We start from the raw sequence: 23,713 nt of genomic DNA on the forward strand, positions 1-23,713 counted from the left end.
CTGTTCCCACTTTGGCCCGCAGGGCCCTCCACCCAGTCTCGGGGAGGAGGTCGAGGCCATTCAGTAGAGGGAGTAGGTCATAGAGCATCAGCAGGTGTTTGGGTATTTTCCCTTGGGTCCACTTGGGAGACCAGGATAGCTATCCCTTCAATCTCTACCCTTACATCATCCCCCTCTTCCGTCTGTTTGGGAAGTCTGCTGCCTTATAGGGTGGGCGTGAACAGCAGGTGGAGAGGGGTAGTATGTTAGACACATGCTGAGGAGTATCTGCATTATTACCATTGTCATTCCAGATATTCCCATCCCAATCCTCAATTACATCAGGATCGTCACCATTCCTTATCATGGCATGAATACGATATGGATCGGGTTCTACTCCATGCCTTTCCTTATCTGCAGAGAGCTGCTGCCAGAGTTTAATATTATGGCAGATCATTTGGACATGCTTATCTTCCCAATCTTTGGCTCTGTCCTGACTTGTGCGAACAATCTCGCTCATCATGGAACAGCATTGTCGCAGGGCTTCTAGTTCCTCCTCTAGTTGCTCTCTCTTACGCTGAGATTCTACTTCTCTTTGAATTGATTCTGCTTCACGCTGAACAGAGTGGCGTAATGCTGTGGCCAGCAACCAAAAACCATTCGTCAGCGTCCCCTTTTTATCAGGAAATTTACTTTCTCGAAGGAGAGTGGCAACCCGCTCTCCCAGAGGTGCACTTGATGGGTCTAACTTCTCAACCCAATTAATGTGTGGTCCCAACAAAGACAGGGTATTGGCCAACGTACCAAACCCATCGTCTTTGGAAGTCCATCCAGGAATCAAGAACTGCTCAGGGCTCACCTCTTTCTTTCGGTGAAACATCTTGAGACCAACCCTGCTCGCTGCGCCAATTGTCTTGGGTAAACTTATACCTCTCATTTTGTTCATTTTGGATTGGTCACAGTGTTTGAGCTACCGAAAGAAAATAGACACACACACCGAGAGCAGTTCAGTTTATACAAATGTTTATTACTAATTCAAAAGCTGATTTCACACTACAATATGCAAGCCCTTCCCAACTATACTTACCAACCCTTGGACTGGTCCCAACTGCCGAAGCGAGGCAACAACTGCACACTTGTAGTAGGTTGTCAGGGAGCTGGTAGCAGCTTTTCCACATCCCCCGACCGGGACGTTGCTCGGACTCTGGCTGTTCTTCCTTCTTGACAAGGGGTGTTCCCAGCCCTCGGAGAGTCTAAACTTCAGCAGCAGGACCACAGGCTTATATACCCCAAAAACAATTAATCATGCGCCTACTCCTTCTAACATTTGTCAGTCAAAATCAAAACTGAACATTATATTCTACAATTTAGAAGATTAATTATTATGGAACCAGGATGTTATGATTTCCTGGTTTATCTCGTAGATACAAAGACTTATTAAAACTTCTCAAGCAAGACAGGTTGTGACCAATTCGTCAATTTCAGAGTGTTGCATTTGACAACTGCTTTCCCTGGGCCTCACAGTGGAATTCCATTTCAAAGTGTATCTTCAGATAAATCCCCATGACTGAGTTTAATTACATCTGCTAGTTCTGAAAATAAGGTGACCTGCGTGTGGACCCAGTGTCGTCAGTTCCACATAAGCAAAAAGCATCTGGGCACATGGTTTTAATCCTCCATTACAACAACTAGATCTTAATGTGAGTGCCCCAAACAGTATTGTGCCCGTGTTTTCCTTTGGTGCAGCCTGGCACATTTATGACACCTAGGAGACAGCAGGAGGTTGAATCTCAGGAGAGGGAAAGGGAGCAAGCAATCAGTGCAGGGCACCCCTGCGTTTGCTCCCCCTCAAAAACAAGTATACCATTTTAGATACTGTTGGGGTGGATGACTTTCTAGGGACAAGCCATGGGGGTCAGGTTTCTAGGACAGTCTGATCTGGTGGACAAGAAGTGAGCTGGAGTGATAGGAGATTCCATAGTTAGGGGAACAGATAAGAGGTTCTGTGGAAGGGATTGAGATTCCCAGATGGTGTGTTGCCTTCCTAGTGCCAAATTCTGAAGGGTATCAGACCAGGTTCATGTCATTCTCTGCAGGGAGAATAAGTAGCCAGATGTGTGGCCCGTGTAGGGGCCAATGAAGTTTGTAGGAAGGCTGATGAGGTCCTGCAAATAGGTGCTAAATTGAAGGTCCGGACCTACAGAGTTGTAATCTCAGGATTGCTCTCTGTGTCATGTGCTAGTGAGATGAAAAATAGAAGGGTAATGCATCTTAATGTGTGGCTAAAGACCTGGTATAGGAGGAAGGGCTTCAGGTTTCTGGATCATTGGGCTGCCTTCCAGTGAAGGTGGGACTGTACTGAAGCAATGATTTGTATCTGAACTGGAGGGGGAGCTAATAATTGCGGGAAGGTTTGCTGGCGCTGCTCTGAGAGGTTTAAACCAGATTTGCAGGGGGATGGGAGCTATAGTGCCAGAGTAGATGAGGGAAAGGGAAAAATTATGTGAAAATTGCATGTACCTAGTAATGTTAGAAGTCAAAGGGTTGTACGTGGTGGAATTTTGCTTTCTTGGGTGCATCTATTTCAATGCAATTGTAGGAAAAGCAGACAAGTTTAGAACATGAATTGACACGTTGAATTATGACATTGTGGCCATTAGTGAATCTTGATTGCAGGAGGGACAGGACTGGCAGCTCAATGTTTCGGACTTCCATTGTTTCAGGTATGATAGACTGAGGAAGTGGGGAATTAAAAAAAGGGAAGGAGTAGCATTGCTAATCAGTAAAAATATCACAACTGTACTCAGGCAGGTTAGACCAGAGGATTTGTCTTCTGAGGCTATAATGGGTGGAGCTGAGGAACAGGAAATGTATGACCACACTCATGGGGTTGTATTATAGACGACCCAATGGTCAATAAGAATTGGAGGAGCCAATCTGTAGAGATAGCAGACAGCTGCAGGAAACAATGCTGTGAAAGTAGGAGATTTTAATTTTCCACATATTGACTGGAACTCCCATACTGTAAAAGGGCTAGATGGCTTGGAGTTTGTCAAATGTGTTCACTAAGATTTTCTAAATCAATATATAGAAGTGAGGCAGGCGGAGGCCCCGATCCGGACAGAGAATGGGAGGCGGCGGCCCCAGTCCGGGCACAGAGAGAGCAGCGGCGGCCCCGGTCCGGGCGAAGGGTAGGCGGCGGCAGCCCCGATCCGGGCAGGAGCAAGGGGGAGACGGCGGCCCCGGCCTCGGTCGAGTGAGGCAGGCGGAGGCCCCGATCTGGGCAGAAAGTAGGAGGCGGCAGCCCCGGTCCGGACACAGGGAAAGCAGCGGCGGCCCCGGCCCTGGTCTGGGCAGAGGGTAGGCGGCGGCGGCCCCGATCCGGGCAGGAGCAAGGGGGAGACGGCGGCCCCGGCCTCGGTCGAGTGAGGCAGGCGGAGGCCCCGATCCGGGCAGAGAGTGGGAGGCAGTGGCCCCAGTCCGGGCACAGAGAGAGCAGCGGCGGCCCCGGCCCCGGTCCGGGCGAAGGGTAGGCGACGGCAGCCCCGATCCGGGCAGGAGCAAGGGGGAGACGGCGGCCCCGGCCTCGGTCGAGTGAGGCAGGCGGAGGCCCCGATCCGGGCAGAGAGTGGGAGGCGGCGGCCCCAGTCCGGGCACAGAGAGAGCAGTGGCGGCCCCGGCCCCGGTCCGGGCGAAGGGTAGGCGGCGGCGGCCCCGATCCGGGCAGGAGCAAGGGGGAAACAGCAGCCCTGGCCTCGGTCGAGTGAGGCAGGCGGAGGCCCCGATCCGGGCAGAGAGTGGGAGGCGGCGGCCCCAGTCCGGGCACAGGGAGAGCTGCGGCGGCCTCGGCCCCGGACCGGGCAGTATGGACCGACCTAGGAGGGGAGGCATACCCCTCCAGCCCGGGTAAGAAACCTGCATAGGAGAAGGCCACTCCGATATAAAACCTATGACCCAAGGACCTCGCTGCCACGTCCCAGCTTGCTTGGCCATGGCACACGAACCATGGGTGTAAAAGGTGGGGCCAGTACTGCGCGCACTGCACTCCACCTAAAAGCTCCTTTGCGCAGGCCCGAGGACAGGTCCACGTCCTCCCCCTTCACGTCCTCCCCCCTCCACATCCTCCCCCTCCACGTCCTCCCCCTCCACGTCCTCCCCCTCCACGTCCTCCCCCTCCACGTCCTCCCCCTCCACGTCCTCCCCCTCCACGTCCTCCCCCTCCACGTCCTCCCCCTCCACGTCCTCCCCCTCCACGTCCTCCCCCTCCACGTCCTCCCCCTCCACGTCCTCCCCCTCCACGTCCTCCCCCTCCACGTCCTCCCCCTCCACGTCCTCCCCCTCCACGTCCTCCCCCTCCACGTCCTCCCCCTCCACGTCCTCCCCCTCCACGTCCTCCCCCTCCACGTCCTCCCCCTCCACGTCCTCCCCCTCCACGTCCTCCCCCTCCACGTCCTCCCCCTCCACGTCCTCCCCCTCCACGTCCTCCCCCTCCACGTCCTCCCCCTCCACGTCCTCCCCCTCCACGTCCTCCCCCTCCACGTCCTCCCCCTCCACGTCCTCCCCCTCCACGTCCTCCCCCTCCACGTCCTCCCCCTCCACGTCCTCCCCCTCCACGTCCTCCCCCTCCACGTCCTCCCCCTCCACGTCCTCCCCCTCCACGTCCTCCCCCTCCACGTCCTCCCCCTCCACGTCCTCCCCCTCCACGTCCTCCCCCTCCACGTCCTCCCCTCCACGTCCTCCCCTCCACGTCCTCCCCTCCACGTCCTCCCCTCCACGTCCTCCCCCTCCACGTCCTCCCCCTCCACGTCCTCCCCCTCCACGTCCTCCCCCTCCACGTCCTCCCCCTCCACGTCCTCCCCCTCCACGTCCTCCCCCTCCACGTCCTCCCCCTCCACGTCCTCCCCCTCCACGTCCTCCCCTCCACGTCCTCCCCTCCACGTCCTCCCCCTCCACGTCCTCCCCCTCCACGTCCTCCCCCTCCACGTCCTCCCCCTCCACGTCCTCCCCCTCCACGTCCTCCCCCTCCACGTCCTCCCCCTCCACGTCCTCCCCCTCCACGTCCTCCCCCTCCACGTCCTCCCCCTCCACGTCCTCCCCCTCCACGTCCTCCCCCTCCACGTCCTCCCCCTCCACGTCCTCCCCCTCCACGTCCTCCCCCTCCACGTCCTCCCCCTCCACGTCCTCCCCCTCAAAAGATGCTCACAAACTCAAGCTAGCATGCTGGAACATCAGAACCATGCTAGACAAGGCTGACAGCCACCGACCTGAACGTCGGTCTGTCCTCATTGCACATGAACTCCTCAGACTTGACATCGACATAGCTGCTCTCAATGAAGTCCGCCTGGCAGATGTAGACAGCTTCCAAGAATGCGGCGCGGGCTACACACTCTACTGGTTTGGCAAGCCTTCGGATGAACGACGCCTATCTGGTGTAGGCTTCATGGATAAGAACTTCATTGCCTCCAAACTCGAAAACCTTCCGACAGGCCACTCGGACCGAATCATGTCCATGCGACTCCCCCTTCAAAACAAGCGTTGCATCACCCTCATCAGTGTCTATGCTCCAACCCTCCAGGCGGAACCAGCAGAAAAGGACAAGTTCTACACTGGCCTGCGCAACCTCATCCAACGCACCCCTACAGCCGACAAGGTTGTCATCCTTGGCGACTTCAACGCTCGCATCGGCAAAGACTCAGAAACCTGGCCAGGAAACCTGGGCAAGCATGGCGTCGGCAAGTGCAACGACAATGGGCGCCTCCTGTTGGAGCTCTGCGCAGAACAGCGGCTTGTCATTACAAACACCCTTTTTCAGCAGAGGGACAGCCTTAAGACCACCTGGATGCATCCCCGATCCAAACACTGGCACCTCCTGGACTACATCCTGGTGCAAGAAAGTGACAAACGAGATGTGCTCCACACCAGGGTCATGCCCAGCGCGGAATGCCACACTGACCACCGGCTGGTTCGCTGCAAGCTCAACCTTCACTTCAAGCCAAAGCCCAGGAACAGTAAAGCCCCCAGAAAGAGGTTCAATGTTGGAAACCTGCAGTCAGACGAAGCGAGAGGAAACTTCCAGGCAAACCTCAAAGCAAAGCTCGACGATGCAACCCGCCTCACGGACCCGTCCCCTGAAACCCTCTGGGATCAGTTGAAGACTACCATACTGCAATCCACTGAAGAGGTACTGGGCTTCTCCTCCAGGAAAAACAAGGACTGGTTCGACGAAAATCCAGGAGCTGCTGGCAAAGAAGCGAGCTGCCCACCAGGCTCACCTTACAAAGCCGTCCTGTCCAGAGAAGAAACAAGCCTTCCGTCGCACAGGCAGCTATCTTCAGCGCAAACTCCGGGAGATCCAAAATGAGTGGTGGACTAGCCTCGCCAAACAAACCCAGCTCAGCGCGGACATTGGCGACTTCAGGGGTTTCTACGAGGCTCTAAAGGCTGTGTACGGCCCCTCACCCCAAGTCCAAAGCCCGCTGTGCAGCTCAGACAGAAAAGTCCTCCTCAGCGACAAGATCTCCATCCTCAACCGATGGTCTTAACACTTCCAATCTCTTTTCAGTGCCAACCGCTCAGTCCAAGATTCCGCCCTGCTCCAGCTCCCTCAACAGCCCCTAAGGCTAGAGCTGGATGAGGTCCTCACCCAGGATGAGACATATAAGGCAATTGAACAACTGAAAAGTGGCAAAGCAGCAGGTATAGATGGAATCCCCCCAGAGGTCTGGAAGGCTGGCGGCAAATCTCTGCATGACAAACTGCATGAGTTTTTCAAGCTTTGTTGGGACCAAGGAAAACTGCCTCAGGACCTTCGTGATGCCACCATCATCACCCTGTACAAAAACAAAGGCGAGAAATCAGACTGCTCAAACTACAGGGGAATCACGCTGCTCTCCATTGCAGGCAAAATCTTCGCTAGGATTCTACTAAATAGAATAATACCTAGTGTCGCCGAGAATATTCTCCCAGAATCACAGTGCGGCTTTCGCGCAAACAGAGGAACTACTGACATGGTCTTTGCCTCAGACAGCTCCAAGAAAAGTGCAGAGAACAAAACAAAGGACTCTACATCACCTTTGTTGACCTCACCAAAGCCTTCGACACCGTGAGCAGGAAAGGGCTTTGGCAAATACTAGAGCGCATCGGATGTCCCCCAAAGTTCCTCAACATGATTATCCAACTGCACGAAAACCAACAAGGTCGGGTCAGATACAGCAATGAGCTCTCTGAACCCTTCTCCATTAACAATGGCGTGAAGCAAGGCTGTGTTCTCGCACCAACCCTCTTTTCAATCTTCTTCACCATGATGCTGAACCAAGCCATGAAAGACCTCAACAGTGAAGACGTTGTTTACATCCGGTACCGCACGGATGGCAGTCTCTTCAATCTGAGGGGCCTGCAAGCTCACACCAAGACACAAGAGAAACTTGTCCGTGAACTACTCTTTGCAGACGATGCCGCTTTAGTTTCCCATTCAGAGCCAGCTCTTCAGCGCTTGATGTCCTGCTTTGCAGAAACTGCCAAGATGTTTGGCCTGGAAGTCAGCCTGAAGAAAACTGAGATCCTCCATCAGCCAGCTCCCCACCATGACTACCAGCCCCCCCACATCTCCATCGGGCACACAAAACTCAAAACGGTCAACCAGTTTACCTATCTCAGCTGCACCATTTCATCAGATGCAAGGATCGACAATGAGATAGACAACAGACTCGCCAAGGCAAATAGCGCCTTTGGAAGACTACACAAAAGAGTCTGGAAAAACAACCAACTGAAAAACCTCACAAAGATAAGCGTATACAGAGCCATTGTCATACCCACACTCCTGTTCGGCTCCGAATCATGGGTCCTCTACCGGCATCACCTACGGCTCCTAGAACGCTTCCACCAGCGTTGTCTCCGCTCCATCCTCAACATCCATTGGAGCGCTTTCATCCCTAACGTCGAAGTACTCGAGATGGCAGAGGTCGACAGCATCGAGTCCACGCTGCTGAAGATCCAGCTGCGCTGGGTGGGTCACGTCTCCAGAATGGAGGACCATCGCCTTCCCAAGATCGTGTTATATGGCGAGCTCTCCACTGGCCACCGTGACAGAGGTGCACCAAAAAAAAGGTACAAGGACTGCCTAAAGAAATCTCTTGGTGCCTGCCACATTGACCACCGCCAGTGGGCTGATATCGCCTCAAACCGTGCATCTTGGCGCCTCACAGTTTGGCGGGCAGCAACCTCCTTTGAAGAAGACCGCAGAGCCCACCTCACTGACAAAAGGCAAAGGAGGAAAAACCCAACACCCAACCCCAACCAACCAATTTTCCCCTGCAGCCGCTGCAACTGTGTCTGCTTGTCCCGCATCGGACTTGTCAGCCACAAACGAGCCTGCAGCTGACGTGGACTTTTACCCCCTCCATAAATCTTCGTCCGCGAAGCCAAGCCAAAGAAGAAGATATAGAAGTACCAATGAGAAAGGACGCAATTCTAGTGGCTGCTACAACACAGAAACACAACACTGAACTCGGGGGGGTTTCCAGTTGAACTGTTTTTGAATTTCACGCATGCCCCTTTAAGACCAACGGGAGTTCCGCTCCAGGCAGCGGTGATACCATCACATTGCGCAGGGGGCAAGCTGTGGCCTAAGCCACGAGGCAAATCACGACGGTGTCATATTCTGCAGATGCTCCACCAGCGCGGCAGTACAAACGGGGCTGGTTCGCTCACAGAGATCTGTACCACCACACAACCCACCCGCCCCCACCAGAATGGGTGGCCGTCTTCTCCATATTGGTTGGACCGTCTGCACAAGTTGGTCTAAGTCCACGTGTGCTGGCTTCAGTCGGTCGACTGTGAATAGTTCCTCCCTGCCCCCAATGTCCAAGGTGTAAGTCTTTCCCAATTGATGGGGGACCTTGTACAGGTCCTGCAGCGGGGGCGGGGGTGTCAGGTGCGGGTCATGCCAGACGAACACTAACTCTGCTGAGGCCAGCTCTTTGGGGATGTTTGCTGGGTGCTTGCCATGGTGGGGGTGCCAAAGAGGCAAGTCTATTGCGGAGGTCCATGAGGAGGTTCGGGATCTCCCCTCTGGATTCTGCGCCTGCTCCGAAGAACTCCCCTTGTAGCGACAGCAGTGCACTGTAGATGAGTTCTGAACATGAAGCCTGGAGGTATTTCAGAGCTGTTTGAAGGCTAAGCAAGACCCATGGCTGCTCGCCTGTCCAGTTGGGTTTTTTAGCTGTGCCATGAGAGCCACCTTGAAGTGCCGGTGGAAACGTTCTATGAGTCCATTCGCTTAGGGATGATAGGCCGTGGTGTGATGAAGCTTGATTCTCAAGTGGTTTTCCAGTTGCTCCCAGAAGTCAGAGGTGAACTGGGTGCCCCTGTCACTAGTCATGTGGGCTAGAAGACCGAACTGGGTGACCCAGTTAGCGAGTAGGGCTCTGGTGCAGGACTCGGCAAAAGAGTCCCTGAGGTGATTGGCTTATGGCCACCTCGTCGTCTGGTCGACCACAGTCAGGAAGTAGCAGGCATCCCTGGACATCGATAGGGGGCCCACTATGTCAATGTGGATATGGTCAAACCTCCTGGCTGGTGGGTTGAAATGTTGTATCCGGGGTCTGACATGACTCTGGAGGCTTGGCAATGCATACAATTCCTCGCCATCTGGGCCACTTGTTTTTTTTTAAATCCGTACTAGACAAAAGGTTCCATCACTATGTGCAGCGATTTCTTGACTGAGGGGTGGGCCAGATCGTGAATCATCCGGAATGCTTCCTGCCTCCATTACAGGGGAACTCCCGGTCACGACATGCCAGTCGAGCCATCGCACAGAACCATGCCATGGCTGCCCGGCAGCTTCCAAGTCCTCGAGGCGCTGGCTGGTAATGGCAGTTCGGAAGGCCTGCATCTCTTCATCCTCCCTCTGGGCCTGAGTTAATTGGGTGTAGTTCAGGCCAGGGGACAAATTGTGGATGGTAGGTCTGGAGAGCACAACGGCAATGACATTCTCCTTACCCGCCCGGTGTCGGATGTCCGTGGTGAACTCAGAGATGTAGGATAGGTTTTGCTGCTGGCATGCTGACCAGGGATCTTGGCATGGCAAGGGTCTGATCGAGCAGCTTGTGGTCTGTGAAGGCGGTGAACAGTCTTGCCCTTCAGGAAGTAGCAGAAGTGCCTGATTGAGAGGTACAAGACCAGGAGTTCCCTGTCAAATGCACTGTATTTCAGCTCGGCTGGCCGGAGGTGCCAGCTGAACATCAACGGGTACCACTGACCGTTGAACTCTTGCTCAAGGGTGCCCCCGATAGCCATGGCGGACACATCCACCGAGAGTGCTGTGTGGGCATCGGGTCGTGGGTGGGCCAGCAGGGTGGCTCTAGCGAGGGCATCCTTGGTGTGCACGAAGGCTGTCTCAGCCTCTTTCGACCACTGGAGTGTCTTTTGTTTGGCTGAGATCAGGGCAAACAATGGGCACATTATGTGTGCAACCCCCGGGATGAAGCGGTGGTAGACGTTAACCATCCTGGTGCATCCTTGAGAGTGTCTGGTCTGGGGAACTGTTATATGACCTTGACCTTGTCTTGTGACGGTGCTGCCCCATCCGCAGTGATAGCATGTCCCAGGAATTGTAGCAACTCCTTCCCAAACTGGCATTTGGCCATGATGACAGTGAGGCTGAATTCAGCCAGGCACACGAACATGGGACTTGTGCTGATGGTGATCTCGATTGGCGATGAGGATGTAGTCGAGATAGATGAACACGAAGTCCAAATCTCTACTCACTGCGTCCATAAGCGCTGGAAGGTTCGCGGATCAGGTCGTTCACTCTGGCTGCAGTTTCCTCATTGAGGGCGCTAACCACATGGTAGAACATGGTGGAGTCCGAGGTGAGCTGCCTAAGATGAAAACCACGTGCAGGGCCGATGGGTCCAAAATGGGTGGGGGGAGTTTCACGGAGACAGCGCTGATCGCTGATGAATCCATATTTTGAGACCAGATAATGTCTGGGCTCTGAGGTCACCAATGTAGCAGCTGCTACATAACAGAAACATCCACTGAACTCAGTCGGTTTTCAGTTGAACTGTTTATTTGAATTTCGCGCATGCCCCTTTAGGGCCAACGGGAGTTCTGCTCTGCACAGAGGTGATGTCATCATGTTGCCCAGGGCGTGAGCTGTGGCCTAAGCCAGGAGGCAATGAGAAAGCCCTGATGGCTCCATTTTCTACACCTGCCCCGCCAGCACGGTACAAATGGGGCCAGTTCACTCAGAGAGATGTGCACTGCCACACAATACTGAATTTCCCATTTAGGAACCAAACAGGATAAATAACAAAAGTCAGTGTTGGGGAAGATTTTGGGTCCAGGGATCATAATGCCATTAGTTTCAAGTGAATTATGGAGAAGGATAGGTCTGGGCCTCGGGTTGTGATTCCAAATTGAAGAATGGCCAATTTTGAGCAAATGAAAGGATCTGAAATGTGTGGATTGGGATGTTATTTTCTGGAAAGGATGTGTGAGGTAAGTGGAGGTCCTTTTAAAGGTAAAATTTAGAGAATACAGAGTTCATGTTCCTGTCAGGGTTAAAGGAACAGTTAACAGACATGGGGAGCCATGGTTTTCGAAGAAACTTAGGGATCTGGTTCCGAAGAGAGAGGTGTATAACAGTATTGACAATATTGGAGCAAATAAGATTCTTAAGGAGTATAAAAATGCAAGCAATACCTCAAGGAATAAATCTGGAAGGCAAAAAGATGTGAGGTTGCATTGGCAGATGATGTATAGGAAAATCTTGAGGGTTTTTGCAGGTATGTTATCAGTTGAATGATGATAGTAAGGGGAAAAATTGGTTCCTTTGAAGATCAGAGTGCTGGCTGTAAATGGAGCCAAATGAGATGGGGGAGATCTTAAATAGGCTTTTTGCATCAGTATTGACTGGTACACAGTTAAGGTCAATTTGGAGGGGGGAAAAAAACAAGTAGAGGCCATGGAGGATTGGAGAGTAGCTCACGTTGTTCCATTGTTTCAAAAGGACTCCAAAAGTAACCCGAGAAATTATTGGCCAGGGACCCTGATATCAGTAGTAAGTAAATTATTGAAAGGCTTTCCAGAGCTCAGATATACAAGTATTTGGATGGCAAGGATTGATTAGGAATAGTCAACATGGCTTTGTGCATGGCAGGTTGTGTGTTTGGCCAATCTGACCGTTTTTCAAGAAGGTTAACAGAGAAGTTGTTGAAGGAAAGGCTATGGATATTGTCCATTGTTTGTCATCTATAATCAATGATCTGGATGATCCTGTGGTAAACTGGATGAGCAAGTGTGCAGATGACACAAAGATTGGAGGCTTAGTGGATAGCGAGGAAGGTTTTCAAAGCTTGCAGAGGGATCTGGACCAACAGGAAAAATGGACTGAAAAATGGCAAATGGAATTTAATGCAGACAAGTGTGAGGTGCTGAATTTTGGAAGGAAATTCAAAGTAAATGGTAGGGCATTGAAGAGTGTGATCGAACAGAGGGATCGGGGAATACAAATATATAATTCACTGAAAGTGGCCTCACTGGTAGATCGGGTTGTAAAGAGAGTTTTTGGTTTTGTAAACAAAATTAACAAGCTGGCTGTGCAAATACAGAAAATAAATATTCAGCAATAAATAATGAACAAAGTAAGAGTCCTTAAATGAGTCTCTGAATGAATGTTGTTCAGGAGTCTGATTGTTGAGGGCAGTTGCAATTTTCGAATCTGGACCTACTAGTTTTGTGACATCTGCATCTTTCCAGATGACAGCAATGAGAACAGAGCATGTCTGTGTGGTGTGGATACTTGATGATTGCTGCTTATGGCAGCATTCCCTGTAGATGTTTGCCAATGGGGGTGGGGGGGGGGGCAGAGTTTCACCTGTAATGGGCTATGTCCATTACCTTTTGCAGGGCTTTCCACTCTAGTATTCGTGCCGCCATACCAGGCCACTACACATCTGTAGAAATTTGTCACGGTTTCTGATGACAGAACCAAACCTCTGAAAACATCTGAGGAAATAGAGATGCTGATGTGCTTTCTTTTTGTTGGCATTAATTTGATGGGTCCAGGAAAGGTCCTCTAAGATCGTGACACTCAGGGATTTAGATTTAATCACTCTCTCCACCTCTGGTCCCCCAATGATCACTGGATTAAATGTCTTTGGTCTTCCTTTCCTGAAGTCTATAATCAGCTCCTTGGTCTTGGTAACATCGTGTGCAAGGTTATGGTTCATACACCATTCTCTTTCCTGTATGCTGACTCATTGCCCTTTTTATACAGCCCACTACTGTGGGTATGATCAACAAATTTGTAAATGGTGTTGTTGTACCAAGCCACACAGTCATGGGTGTAGAGCAAGTGGTGCAGGGCCCTTGTAGTGGTCTGGTACTATGGAGATTGTGGAGGAAATGTTCTTGTCAATCCACATTGATTTGGGTCTGAGGTCAGGATCTAATTGCACAGTGGGATATTGAGTCCATGTTCTTGGAGTTTGCTGATTAGTTTTGAGGAGATGATGGTATTGAATATTGAACTGTAGTCGATAAAGAGCATCCTGAAGTATATATCTTTGCTCTCCAGGTGTTTCATCATTTTATTTAGAGCCAGTGAGATGTCATCTGGCATAGACCTGTTGCTGCAGTAGGTAAATTGGAATGGATCCATGTAGCCACTCAAACCAGAGCTGATATCCTTCAATATCAGCCTCTCAAAGCAATTCATCACTGTGGTTGAGATTGCCATTGTGTCCAGCTTGAAATGAATATTTTTTCCTTTAGTATGTCATGCCACAGTCCTCTTATCTTGTTCAATTCTATTCACGCTTGGCTGTTCAGTTTCTGTTGGTTTAGAATTGTTCTACACTGCAATTCCCATGAAGAGTGTATCACTGAGAGCTGTTTCTTCTTTAATGTGTACAGTTTCACTTCTGTTTTGTTTTCCTTTGGAAAAGCATTGCTTTTCTTAATGATTCTGCTCTTTCCCTTTTTACAGATTTTTCCATAGGCTGGGCATTGTTGTGGTGCATGTTGAGTGCCACACTGTTTGCACTTGAATGTCCTCTCCATTTTTGTTTATGTGTGGGCACACACTGTGGCTATGGCGATGCCTTCTTTTATACTCTCTCCAAACTGTTTTGCATGCTGCAGAGCTAATTCACAGCTCCAGCTATGGTAAACTCTGTCTCTCACAGCGACCTCTCTCTCTCACTTTTTTTTTAATCAGTAATCCCGAACACAATTTCATCACGGATCATTAAAACTTGCATCGATCCAAAATTACATGTTCTTGCTTTTAGTTTCACATCTGTTTTTTTTTAAAGTATCAAAGTTATCTCCTTGCAGCTATATGCACAAGCGAAACACATACCCCTCAAAAAAATTTTTTTTTTTTTTGGTGAACAATACTCATCAAACATCTCAATAATCTTGTTGAATCTCCCCTGGTCTTCTGCCTCAGAAAAACAAATGTATTGAAAAATTCTGATGCTTGGTGTCCTGCCAGGGTAAGTAGGAGAGCAGTTTTCTGTATGTCAAGTTTGCTATAGAGTCCAATAGCTTGCAAGTACAGCATGAATTTTTCCTTGAACAGCCTCCATTCGTGGTCAAAATTTCCAGTCCAATTTACAGCTTCAGGAGACTTTACATTCTCCATATCACTGCTGATAATGACTGATACACACTGCACACTTCTGGTATGATGTGATGTTTCTTTTTATTGTAATAAAAAAAAGGGTTCTTTTAAAAGAACTATACTTTATTAGCTAAAGAATTCACTGTGTGGAGGCATCATCTTGAATCCCATGAATCAAATTTGTCTCTGACTTTAATGGTCAGGAGAATCATTGGCATTACCTTTATACAGAAAGAAATACCTTGTCTTGGGCTCAAAGTAAATGCATATCATTTGCAACCAGTCAAAGAAAGCAATTGTGAAGGAAGGAAACCTGAAGACCTTTCAGAATATAGATCACTCTTCAACACTGTCATGGTACAGTACACTGCTAGATTGTTAGATTTTGCAACAGTACTGACATCATTACATTAATTATAAAAGAAAAGCAAGAAGTGGAATTGGGTCAAAGAACAGCACTGGTTTATAATGTTTGTGAAACGGACCTGGAAAGTGAGTGCTTTTCAGTTCACAGCATAGCAATGAATATCTTGAAATTTTCCTGTGATGCTTCAAGATGTGGAGTGAGATTTGGATTGAATTATGTAACGGACAATGGTCAAGAAAAACTACCATTTCTTTGCTGATGGAAAAAATATACTATTATTTGATAAAGAATTAAAGAAGCTCTGCTCAAGTTGAGAAAGAAATTTGGAATTATCCTTCAAGTGAAAATATTTCGTTAGATCCTACTGGTCAAATATTTTGCTTTGATCGCAGATCATTAACCTTTGTTAGTAATTCATGTTTCTAAGTTGTCAATATCTATGCATGTATATGGAGGAGGGAGAAGAGGGCCATTCTCTTGTTGTGATTACAGGGTTGAACATGAAAGCTGAAAACAAAATATTGTTGATGCGTTGTTGGGATAATCTTGTAAGAAGTTAGATATGGGGAATTCTCCTCATAAAGTAGTTGATTATCTAATTACACAAATGAGATTGCAAAGAAGAAACACAGGCAATTATTCTGAAACAAAAGAAAAAAAACAACTTCCATCAGGTTGGACTGAGTCAGACGACGATCTAAATTAAGACAATTGATTATGGCACAGTCATGTGAGTTGACAATAGAACAAGGAAATGATAAATGTGACACACCATTGTTAGGAGTGAAATACAAAAGTCTGCACACGTGGTGGTTGTAATAAAACACATAGAAATGCTGGAGGAACTTAGCCTGTCTCGCACTGTCCAGAGGAGGTAAAAGGTGTATTACCCACATTTTGGGCGTTAACCCTTCCTCAAGGTATAAGCAAAGGTACAAATTTTCCTATTTTTTGCTTGGACCTTGAAGAAGGACTCTGGCCTGAAACATTGGTAATGTATCTAACTAGTACGGATGCTGCAAGACTGAGTTTTTTTTTTAAAGACTGTTGTTATGCCAAGTTCATCGAGAACGTACATTGCAGAGAAGGTACATTATGAACATGAGTCAGTAATTAAAGGTTTGGTTTATTGGTCTGCAATAAATAAAGAATTAGAGTTGCTCGGTTAGTGTCAAGATTACAGAATCAAGCCAGCAAAGAGACACAACAGAGAAGGAAAAGATCAATGTGACATTTCATAATAATTGTGATAATTGAGAATTCAGAATAGAAAAACTTCTGTTATGCAAAATGTATTAAACATTTTCATGCTATTTTTCAAGTGTGTTAGCAAAGAATTGAACTACTTTGTCTCATGTCCTGACTTCATTTTCTCCCAATGGAACTCATCAGATATAATGGTCCTTGGTTTTATTCATTTCTCCTAGAGTCCTTTATAAAACAAGATAGTATCACTCGTGTACATTTCAGCATGGTGCGACAGGCAGGTCAGTAAGAATTATTGAAGGTACATCAAATAAACGAGAATTGCATGGGTTTTCAGAAAATTAGATGATTTGCAAACTTTTAGCTAACTAATGAAACAGCAATGCATGCCACATATAATACCCTCCAGAATGTTGGAGACAAAGATGTTTTTTTTTCCCCCTTTATTTGTCCTTGTGCTCCACAGTTTTAAATTTGTAATCCAATAATTTACATACAATTAAAGTGCATATTCCAGATTTTATTCAAGACGATTTGTATACATTTTGGTTTGACCATGTAGAAATTACAGCACTTTTTATACCTAGTCCCCTCATTTCATGGCACCATAATGTTTGGGATATTTAGCATCACAGGTGTTTGTGAGTACTCGAGTATGTTTAATTGTTTCATTGCTGCCGGTATAAGAGAGCTAGACTTGGTTTTAAGCTTTTAATTATCTTTGGAGTCTGTATTTGCCATTTTTAAACATGAGGACCAGAGTTGTGCCAATGAAAGTCAAAGAAGCCATTATGAGGCTGAAAAACAAGAATGAAAATAGTTAGAGATTTCCCAAACCTAGGAATACCTACATTAACAGTTTAGAACAGTAAGAATTTATTGGTGAGCTCAATAATCATAAAGGGACTTGTATTCCAAGGAAGACCGCCATAGCTGATGACAGAAGAATTCTAAACATAATGAAGAAAAATCCCCAGATATATGTCCGACAGATCAGAAACATTCTTCAGGAGGCAGGTGTGGATATGTCGATGACTACTGTCCTCCCATGACTACATGAACAGAAATACAGAGGCTGCACTGCAAGTTACAAACCACTGGTTAGCCACAGAAGGAATAGCCAGATTACTATTTAAGAGCCTGCAGAATTCTGGACAGATGAGACCAAGATTAACCTGTATGAGAGTGATGGCAAGAGCATAAAGGAACTGCCAGGATCCAAAGCATACCTTTGCCATAGTTTGCATCTTTCAGTGTAGCTTCTGTATTTCTGTTCATGAAGTCTTATGTGGACAGTAGTCATTGACAAATCCACCCATCTCCTGAAGAATGTTTCTGATCTGTCGGACAGGTATTTAGGGACTTCATTATGATGAAATTTCTTCTGCCATCATTCTTTCTTGGAATACCAGTCCCTTTGCAATTACTGAGCTTACCAATTACTCTTCTTGATGTTCCAAACTGATTTTTGTAATCCTAAGATTTAGATGATGTTTCTTCCTGTTTTATTCTTGTTTGTAAGCCTTACAATGGTTTCTTTGACTTTCATTGGCATAAATATAGTCCTCGTGAAGAAAAATGGCAACTACAGACTCCAAAGGTGATCAAATGCTTCAAAGCAAGCCAATGTCTCTGACACCTGCACCAATGAACCAATTAAACATGCCCAAATACTCACAAACACCTGTGACGCTAAATATCCCAAATATTATGGTGCCCTGAAATGAGGGGACTGCAGGTATGTATAAAAAGTGCTGCAATTTCTACATGGTCAAACCAAAATGGTTACAAATAACTTTGAATAAAATCTCAAATGTGCATTTTAATTACATGTGAATTACATAATTACAAAATTTAAACTGGAGCACAGGAGCAAATGAAGGAAAAAGGGTCTTTGTCCCACACATTATGGAGAGCACTGCATATGCTGCTGAGTTATTAGAGTTAAGAAGAGTCTGAACGTGACTGAGCTTGCGTGAAATTGTAGTCATGGAGCTATGCAGCACAGAAATGGACTCTTTAGCCCAACTCATCCATACCAAGTCAGCCAAAACAACCAGGTTGTCCATCCAAGCTGGTCCTATTTATGTTCCCCAAACCTTTCTTTCCAACCATCTATCTAAATTTATTTTAAATATCAAAATTGTACCTGCCTCTACACCTCATTCTGTAAAGCCACTACCTTCTGTGGGGGAGGGGTGGGGGGAAGTTTCCCCTTGGGTCCCTTTTTAAAACTTTCCCTTCTCACTTTAGTTTAGGCTTTCCTAGCCTGGCGGGGGGTGGTGGGTGGAATCATGGCCATTCACCCTGTGTAATTTTTATATCCCTCTAATAAGAGCATTCTGGTTCATATGGAACCATTTATTAGATACTATTTCTTTAAAGCTTTTAAGCTTTTAGTTGAACTATGAATATAACAAAGTTGTGCAGATTCTTCAAAGCAATTACATTGTTGGTTACATGGTTTAACTATAATGCTTGTTATAGTATTTCTAGCTTTAGTTATGAACCTGTCCATTATCTTGTGCTTTGTTTTATACAATAGAGTATTTGGGATAATTTGAGTTGAGTTAATAAAAGTCTCCAATCATTTGCTCTGAAGACAAAACCATTCAAGGCACTATTGATCATATGAAAATTGCACTCTCCTCTGACACGTTTTAAAATATTGGAAAGTGAAAAACGTGTAGGTTCTTAAAATAAATAAAATTCTAGAGAGTTATAGGTGTGAGGTAGGGAATAATTACATTGCCAGCACATCAATGGGTTTTTAATTTGGATAAATAACCCTTCATCAGAAAAAGACTGACTTTTTAGCTTCATATCAAGATAAAAATGAATATTTTGGTGTGAGTGTTAATTCTCAAGATATTAATATCTAGTTTACAAGTAGGTCTCAATTATTTCTGAGCAGGAACATGGAGAATAATTTATTTATTATCAGGAGTTTGGCAGTATTGGCAAGGTCACATTGACCTGAGCAAGCATTCTTTTGGTTTGCATTGAGTTGCTGACTGGTAACCAACCTATCCCTCTACTTTACTGCATATCAAGTAGCTCTTTGCCTTAAGAATTTGTAAAATAAATTCATAAATAAATGGGATTCAAAATGAATGATTGGTGCTAAAGAAACACCATTGGTGAAACATTTGATTGCTGTTTGGAACAAGATAAATGATACAATTGGAATAAAAGTAAGTTTATTACCCAAGATGCCTCTGATTCAAAATGATCTTGTACCTTTTTCAAAGGATAATCAATTTTTAACTCTTTGGTTTTGTAAAGGCATTTAAAATATTGAAAATTGTTATGAACAAGGCGGATTGATGTCATTTGAACAATTAAGGAATAAATATGGAATACCTAATTGCACTTATTTTCAATTGAGAGGATACCTGATGGATAAGTTGGGTCCTGTGATGCTGTTACCTACTTGTAGTAAGGTGGAAATTCTTAATAGAAATGGAAATACTAATAAATTTACTTCTATGAATTTTTTATTACAAACAGGAACTACTGAATATGGAGTCCATAAATCTGGACAGGGGTGGGAGCTGGATTTGAATATTCCAATTGATGAGCAAAGATGGTCTGATCTATGTTGAGATTGTATGACAAACATTGTTAATGCAAGATATAAATTAGTACAATACTATATTTCTTACTTGAGATGTTTTTGACACCACAAAAATTTGAATAGAATTAAATCAGATTTATCAGATCAATGTTTTAGATGTGGTGAAGAGACAGGAAATATCTTGCATTCAACTTGGTCATGTGCCAAGGTAAAGCCTTTTTTGGTGAAATTGGGGAATTTTTTAGAACAAGTTACAGATTTTGTATTTTCATAAAACCTAGATTTATTTCTATTGGGAAATGTAGGAAAAAGACCCAAGTTGAAACTATCAATATAACAAATGATTTTTTTTTAATGGCATTAGCAGTGGCAAGGAAGTGTATTGCAGTGATCTTGAAATCAGATTCCCATTTGATTATGGAAAGATGGAATGCAAAAATTCAAAGCTGTATCCCTTTGGAGAAAATTACAGACAATTTGAGAAATATGGTATATTTTTGTAAATTTGGAGCCTATATATGCAAATTTTAGGTATAAATATGTAGTGGTGGTGTTCCAACCTATTGAGTCCTGTATTATTCTTCCCTAAACTGATCATATAAATCTTGCTGAAGTCCGATTTGTTGGAAAGTGACTCTCCAAGCAATCCATCAAGCTATTTTTTTTGCTCTTTTATTTGAGAGAGAGATTATAACAATCAGGTAATGATTGAAACACATTTAAATTCTTATTGTTTTATAATTGTTTTATTAAATTTATGTAAAAAATTAAATAACATTTTCACCAAAAAGTTTTGAAGAATAATCATGCATGAATGAGTTGCTCATTGGATATAGTAATTTTTATCCACTGCCACGTGCCCTCTTTTGTGTAGCCATATTCAATTCCACCTATAAATGTGTCGATGGCACCACTATTGTTGACAGAATAATGGGTAACGAGGAGTCAGAATATGGGATAGAGATTGAGTATCTGGTTTGAGTGGTGCTAGAACAATAATCAAGAAAATCTGTAGACACTGGGGTCCAGTGCAATAGACAAATGTGCAGGTCATACAGTATCCAGAAGTAAAAGGTAACCAATGATTCAGGCCTAAGCACTTCATCAGGATTAAGAAAGAAACATGCAGATGCCTGAATAAAAGGTTAGAGAGAGGGTGGAGGAGAAAAGGAGAGGAGGAGGCAAAAGGAAAGAGCTTAGACTAACATTTAGGTTGGAGGGTAGAAGAAAAAAGCTGATAAATGATAGGGAGAGAGGGCTCATGGCTACAAAGGGTAGCTCACTGATAGAAGTAAGGGAAGAGAATGAAAAGCTGGGGGAATTAAACCTATATGATGTTTTTTTTAAAAAAGGAAGCCCTCCAACTGGTGAACCACTTCAATACCAGACATCATTGCCACACTGGCATACCAGCCTATGGCCTCATGTACTGCCACTCACAAATTGTAAGAACAATACTTATATTATCACATACTTTATCAAATCCCTCTGCTGTACTGTGGAATTTGTACTGATTGGTTGCATCACAGTCTGGTTTGGTGATCTGAGTGCCCAGAAATATAGAAGACAACAGAAAGTGGCAAACCCAGCCAATTAATTACAGCCACTAACCTCCAGCTATTGAAGACATCTATGTGAGGTATTGTGAAAGGATCATCCTGGTTGTGCTCTCTTCTCACTGCTTCCCTATGGCAGAAGATACTGAAATGTGAAGACCAGCACTTGTAGGCTCAAGAAGAGTTTTATGCAGGTACAGCAGGCGGTTAAAAAGGCAAATGGTATGTTGGCTTTCATATCAAGAGGGTTTGAGTATAAGAATAAGGATACCTTACTGCAGCTGTACAGGGCCTTGGTGAGACCACACCTGGTGTATTGTATGCAGTTTTGGTCACCTTATCTGAGGAAGGATGTTCTTGCAATGGAGGGAGTGCAGAGGCGATTCACCAGGCTGATACCTGGAATGGAAGGAATGACTTATGAGGAAAGATTGTGGAATTTGGGATTGTACTCGCTGGAGTTTAGAAGATTGAGAGGGGATCTCATAGAGGCATAAAATTCTGGCAGGTCTGGACAGAATGGATGCGGAAGGGATGTTTCCAATGGTGGGGGAGTCCAGAACCCAGGGCCATGTTTCAAGGATAATAGGCAAACCATTTAGGACTGAGATGAAGAAGAATTTCTTTACCCAGAGGGTGGTGAATCTGTGGAATTCATTGCCACAGAGGGCAGTAGAGGCAGGTTCATTGAATATATTTAAGAGGGAATTAGATCTATTTCTTCAGTACAAGGGAATTAGGGGTTACGGAGAGAAGGCGGGGACGGGGTACTGAACTTTAAGATCAGCCATGATTTCATTGAATGGCGGAGCAGGCTCGAAGGGCTGAATGACCTACTCCTGCTCCTATGTTCTATATTTCTATGTTTATCCAACAGCCATCAGATTCTTGAACCTCATGTACTCCCTATCTATAACTCCACTGTAGGTCCATCAGGATCTGTATATCTATAACTCCACTGTAGGTCCATCAGGATCTGTATATCTAAACTCCACTGTAGGTCCAACAGGATCTGTATATCTAAAACTCCACTGTAGGTCCATCAGGATCTGTATATCTATAACTCCACTGTAGATCCATCAGGATCTGTATATCTATAACTCCACTGTAGGTCCATCAGGATCTATATGAATATTGAAGCATGACTGAAAATATGAATTTTTATCCATTGTTAATTTAGAGATACATTTTTAAACATTTATAACTTTTATTTTTGCTTGTACATTGTGTTCATTTATACTTGTTCATTATTTTGTTTTGCATACTGAATATTGGAAGCATTGGATATAATGCATGTGGAGAAGATAATTCCAGTAGTGGGTGAGTCCAGGACTGCAGGGCACAGCTTCAGAATAAAAAGCTGTCCATTTAGAACATAAGGGAAAAGAAATTTCTTCAGCCAGAAGATGGTGACTCTATGTAATTTATTGCCACTAATGGCTATGGAGGCCAAGTTGTTGGATAGATTTAAAATGGAAGTTGATGGGTTCTTGATTAATAAGGGCATCAAAGAGAAGGCAGGAAATTGGGGTTGAAAGGAAGTATATATGACCCATAATTTGAATGGCAGAGCAGACTCACTGGGTCAAATGGCCTAATTGTGCTCTGATTTCCTCTGGTGTCTGGGCAGCAGCAGCAAGAATTTTATTGCCTCTGTACATTTGTTCATGATCATAAGATCTCATCATCATCACTTGTATCCTCACCTGGACATGTGCATCCCGGGGTTTTTAATAGTATTTTCCCCCTTCCAAAGTTACTTTCATATTTTCCCATTTATCAGGGGAAACATTGCTTGTTGCACAACTTTCAGAAGCAGGAAGTCTTGTTGACAATTTATTTCTCAAAAGCAGATGTCACAGTGGCTCAACTAGTAGAGCAGCTGCCTCACAGAATGAGAGAGCCAAGTTCAATACTGCCATTAGGTGCTGTCTGTGTGTTTTAAATGTTCTCCCTCTGACCATGTGGGGTACACTGGTTTCCTTCCTGATCCCAACATCCTCCTTGTTGGCAGGCTAATTTCCCCAAACATTTGAATTCATATGAGGACGAAGTGGGGAGAATTTGATGAGAATGTGGGAAGAATAAGAAAAAAAAAGTTTTTAATGCAGATTAGTGCAGATGGGAAATTGATGGTCAGGGTGGATTCATTCAGCTGAAGTATCTGTGCTGTACCTTTGTGATACTGGTGTGGTTGTTAGTTCTATTAAATCCAATAATTCATCTTAAACTAGGATTGTAAAAAAGGACATTTTAGTCCTTAAAATCACATAGCCATTGGGCCATTTATAGGCCTATTGCATTGTTTTTGCATAGATTGACTTGTTTTTATGGTATGGTCACTGAGCTATGAAACATAGCAAAGTTATTGCAGCAAGATTTCAAAACATACTTCA

At 45.7% G+C, this 23,713-nt stretch overlaps 1 protein-coding gene across 11 annotated transcripts in view; it reads left to right on the top strand.

Annotated features, from left to right (window-relative positions):
• Window positions 1-23,713, top strand: part of kcnh8 (potassium voltage-gated channel, subfamily H (eag-related), member 8) — a 340,322-nt gene that overhangs the window by 5,122 nt on the left and 311,487 nt on the right. For 6 of the 11 annotated variants that reach the window (XM_069913171.1, XM_069913145.1, XM_069913147.1 and 3 more), the window contains exons 2-4: window positions 16,406-16,465; window positions 21,114-21,206; window positions 22,596-22,637. The exons of 1 other annotated variant lie outside the window; for it this stretch is intronic. In XM_069913171.1, coding sequence (XP_069769272.1) covers window positions 16,450-16,465; window positions 21,114-21,206; window positions 22,596-22,637 — 151 coding nt within the window. In that variant the 5' untranslated portion in view covers window positions 16,406-16,449. Of the gene's footprint in view, window positions 1-16,405; window positions 16,466-20,437; window positions 20,463-21,113; window positions 21,207-22,595; window positions 22,638-23,713 lie in introns of those variants that run through there. 4 more of the 11 variants (XM_069913150.1, XM_069913160.1, XM_069913165.1 and 1 more) reach the window with 4 other exon arrangements.

The sequence above is a fragment of the Narcine bancroftii genome, chromosome 1 (genome assembly GCF_036971445.1).
Source record: "Narcine bancroftii isolate sNarBan1 chromosome 1, sNarBan1.hap1, whole genome shotgun sequence".
NCBI lineage: Eukaryota > Metazoa > Chordata > Chondrichthyes > Torpediniformes > Narcinidae > Narcine > Narcine bancroftii.